The 3,589-nt window shown below is 43.9% G+C and overlaps 1 protein-coding gene across 1 annotated transcript; it reads right to left on the reverse strand.

The window, feature by feature from the left end:
- Positions 1–318: 318 nt before the first annotated feature.
- Positions 319–1,312, reverse strand: LOC128833482 (olfactory receptor 52R1-like). Its single transcript, XM_054021407.1, is given in 2 exon segments — positions 319–507; positions 509–1,312. Coding segments are annotated over 2 exon segments (948 nt in total). The 5' UTR covers positions 1,268–1,312.
- Positions 1,313–3,589: the final 2,277 nt, after the last annotated feature.

Raw genomic sequence — 3,589 nt, forward strand, 5'->3', positions numbered from 1 at the left:
GTAGTTGCTGCAGAGTATTTGAACCTGAAGTGAGATGTGGAGCAGGGGCTGGGCATTGGAGGAAGAAATTGGGCAGAGGTCAGAGCCTCAGGGGTCCATTTAATAGAAATTAGACAGGTAGAATCGCGATGATTTAAGGAGTTGAACACAGAACAATTCCCTAGTTTGTCACACTGACACAGCACAGGAAGGCCAGGAAAGGATTTAGTGTCTTTTTGATTGTCTAATAAGTGACTCAGGGAAGAGGGCCCAGCACCATGTTACCAGACAGCTCTGCAGAGAGCTTAGTCTGAGAGCCAGAGCACCAGGAGAAAACTTTTAAGTCCCCTTATGAGTAAAGAGATGGAGCAGCCTGTCCCGGATCTGTTTGGTCCTCATCCCATAGATGATGGGATTCAGCATTGGGGGCACCAGGAGGTACACGTTGGCCATGAGAAAGTGGAAATGTAGGGGCACATTGTGGCCAAAACGGTACGTGAGTAAGGAGAAAAGACCTGGGATGTAAAAAGGCTAAGATGGCGCAGAGGTGGGAGGCGCAGGTCCCAAAAGTCTTAAGCCGAGCATCCTTTGTGGGGAGGCTGAAGATGGCTCTGAGGATCTGGATATAGGACACGGCGATAAAAAGCACATCCACACCAGTCACAGAGAATATCACAAAGAGTCCATAGTAACTACTGATGCGGATGTCGGCACAGGCCAGCTTCACCACAGCTATGTGCTCACAGTAAGAGTGGGGGATGATGTTGGTTCTGCAATATGGCCACTGCCTCGCCAGTAAGGAATAGGGCAGTATGATCATGCCACCATGCAGCACCACGGCCAGTCCAATCTTGGCCCCCAGGCGGTTCGTCAGGATGGTGGAATGTCTCAGGGGATGGCAGATGGCCACGTAGCGATCCAAAGCCATGGCCACGAGGATTCCAGACTCCATCACTGAGAAGCAGTGAATGAAGTACATCTGGGTGAGGCAGGCATCGAAATTGATCTCCCTGGAATTCAACCAGAAGATGCTCAGCATTTTGGGAATTGTGCACGTGCATAGGGCCAAGTCGGTGATGGCCAGCATACAGAGGAAATAATACATGGGACCATGAAGGCTCGGCTCCCTTTTCACTATTAATAGTGTAGTGAAGTTCCCCAAGATGGCTATGGCATATATTGCACATAAGGGGATGGAGATCCAGACATAGGCCGCTTCCAGGCCAGGAATGCCCAGCAGGATGAAGGTGGAGGGGTTGGTGAAGTCACTTTTGTTGGAATCTGACATAGAGTTGGTGAGAAGGTGTCCAACTCTGAGACAGAACAGTGTCTCCTGAATGTACTTTACGTCCCCCTGACTTCCTGTATCTGACCAGGGTCTCGGGTGATGGTCGCATTACAAATTCCTAGGTGGAGAGACAATGTGAATATGAGACACTATATGCACAACTGGAGGCTGTTATCATGGGGGAAGCAGATTGGTCGCTCTTCAGACTCTTAGAAGTGACATTTTCATTATTCAGATGAATTATGAAAAACTGACCCTAATAATGCCACTTCCATATCTGATGGTGCTCCATGCATCAATAATTCCTACATGTGGTGGTGTGGGAACCCTTAACAGACACCAGCAGGAAACATGAGTATGGATAGTGGTTATCTATCATTGTTCCTTAATGTAGTGAAACCCAGGCTAGAGAATCCATTCTGTAGGGAGCAACAGAGGGTCCTGTGGCACCTTTGAGACTAACAGAAGTACTGGGAGCATAAGCTTTCGTGGGTAAGAACCTCACTTCTTCAGATGCAAGTAATGGAAATCTCCAGAGGCAGGTATATATCAGTGTGGAGATAACGAGGTTAGTTCAATCAGGGAGGGTGAGGTGCTCTGCTAGCAGTTGAGGTGTGAACACCAAGGGAGGAGAAACTGTTTCTGTAGTTGGATAGCCATTCACAGTCTTTGTTTAATCCTGATCTGATGGTGTCAAATTTGCAGATGAACTGAAGCTCAGCAGTTTCTCTTTGGAGTCTGGTCCTGAAGTTTTTTTGCTGTAAGATGGCTACCTTAACATCTGCTATTGTGTGGCCAGGGAGGTTGAAGTGTTCTCCTACAGGTTTTTGTATATTGCCATTCCTGATATCTGACTTGTGTCCATTTATCCTCTTGCGTAGTGACTGTCCAGTTTGGCCAATGTACATAGCAGAGGGGCATTGCTGGCATATGATGGCATATATAACATTGGTGGACGTGCAGGTGAATGAGCCGGTGATGTTGTAGCTGAGTTCTGTAGGGAGTTCCCCATTTACCCGGTTGCTAAAAATCTAAGAGTGGAAAAAACTCAAACCTGTGTGCAGACATGTACTGGGGGAAATATCCCAGGTAGAACATGCCTCAGGGGAAAGACCTGGCATCACTGATATCAGCTCAATGGAACACCTGCTCATTCACAAAAGTGGCCAAAACAAAAGCAATGATCAGATGCCTATGGAATGGGATGGAGAATAACTTGCTCTGGACATGCACTCAGTTTTGGTCTACAAAGGATATTGCAGATAGGAAGGCGGTTTCCAAGAGGCTAGGAAAATGGGGGAGGCTGCTATATGCAGACAGACTGAAAAGTCTGGGACTGTTTAGTTGAGAGAAAAGACAAAGAAGGGGGTGTATGACAGAGGATTGGAAAATAAAAAAATGGAGCGGATTACATACAAATGGTCAAACAGAGAACTATCCCCAACCAGTAATATCTATGGACACTTCGTGTTTCAGAATGGCTAATTCCTCAAAGCTGAGGCAAAATTTCAGAAAAACTTATTAGGAGGAAAAAAATAGGTGGAAAACTGGGAAGGAAAAATTGGAATTATATAAGAAGCATTTATTAGCTAACTAGAAAGCCACAATTCCATAGTCAAAAAAGTGGACAGTTTTGGATAAAAACCTGGTTCAGTGACGAAGTGAAGACATTTGCGGGGTTGGGGGGGAGAGATAGCAATATATAACATATGGAAAAAAGGGAAATAAATAGCAAATAATACAAAATTGAAGTTATGAAAATTGATCATGGACATTAAAGACATCAGGGGAAAATCCATGTGTGGCAGGTCTAAGGATCACAAAAAGGAGGTTATTTGGTATATTAAGAACAAAAGAAGTCCTAGAAAAGGATTAGGCCAATTCCTAGAGTGAGAAAGGAAACTTTTTAATGTTACAGAAAAGATACATTTGTTCAATAAATACATTTGTTCTGCATTTGAAAAGAAACAGCATGAGGTACTCATATCATGTGAGGTGATTACATACTTTCCAGTCCATTAGCAGTCAAGGAGGGTGTTATACGGCATCTACAATAGAACCTTAGATTAATGAACACCAGGGTTACAAACTGACCGATCAACCACACATCTCATTCGGAACCAGAAGTACGCAATCAGACAGCAGCAGAGTCAAAAAAAAAAAAAAAAAGAGGCAAATACAGGGTAGTTCTGTGTTTAACATAAAATATTAAAAAATAAAGGGAAAGTTTTTAAAAAAAAGATTTTGCAAGATTAGGAAACAATGGAAAAGCTGGTATGGGATTAGTTAAAAAAAAGTCTAGGAATATCATTAATGCCAATC

This window comes from Malaclemys terrapin, chromosome 1 (assembly GCF_027887155.1).
Source record: "Malaclemys terrapin pileata isolate rMalTer1 chromosome 1, rMalTer1.hap1, whole genome shotgun sequence".
Taxonomy (NCBI): domain Eukaryota; kingdom Metazoa; phylum Chordata; order Testudines; family Emydidae; genus Malaclemys; species Malaclemys terrapin.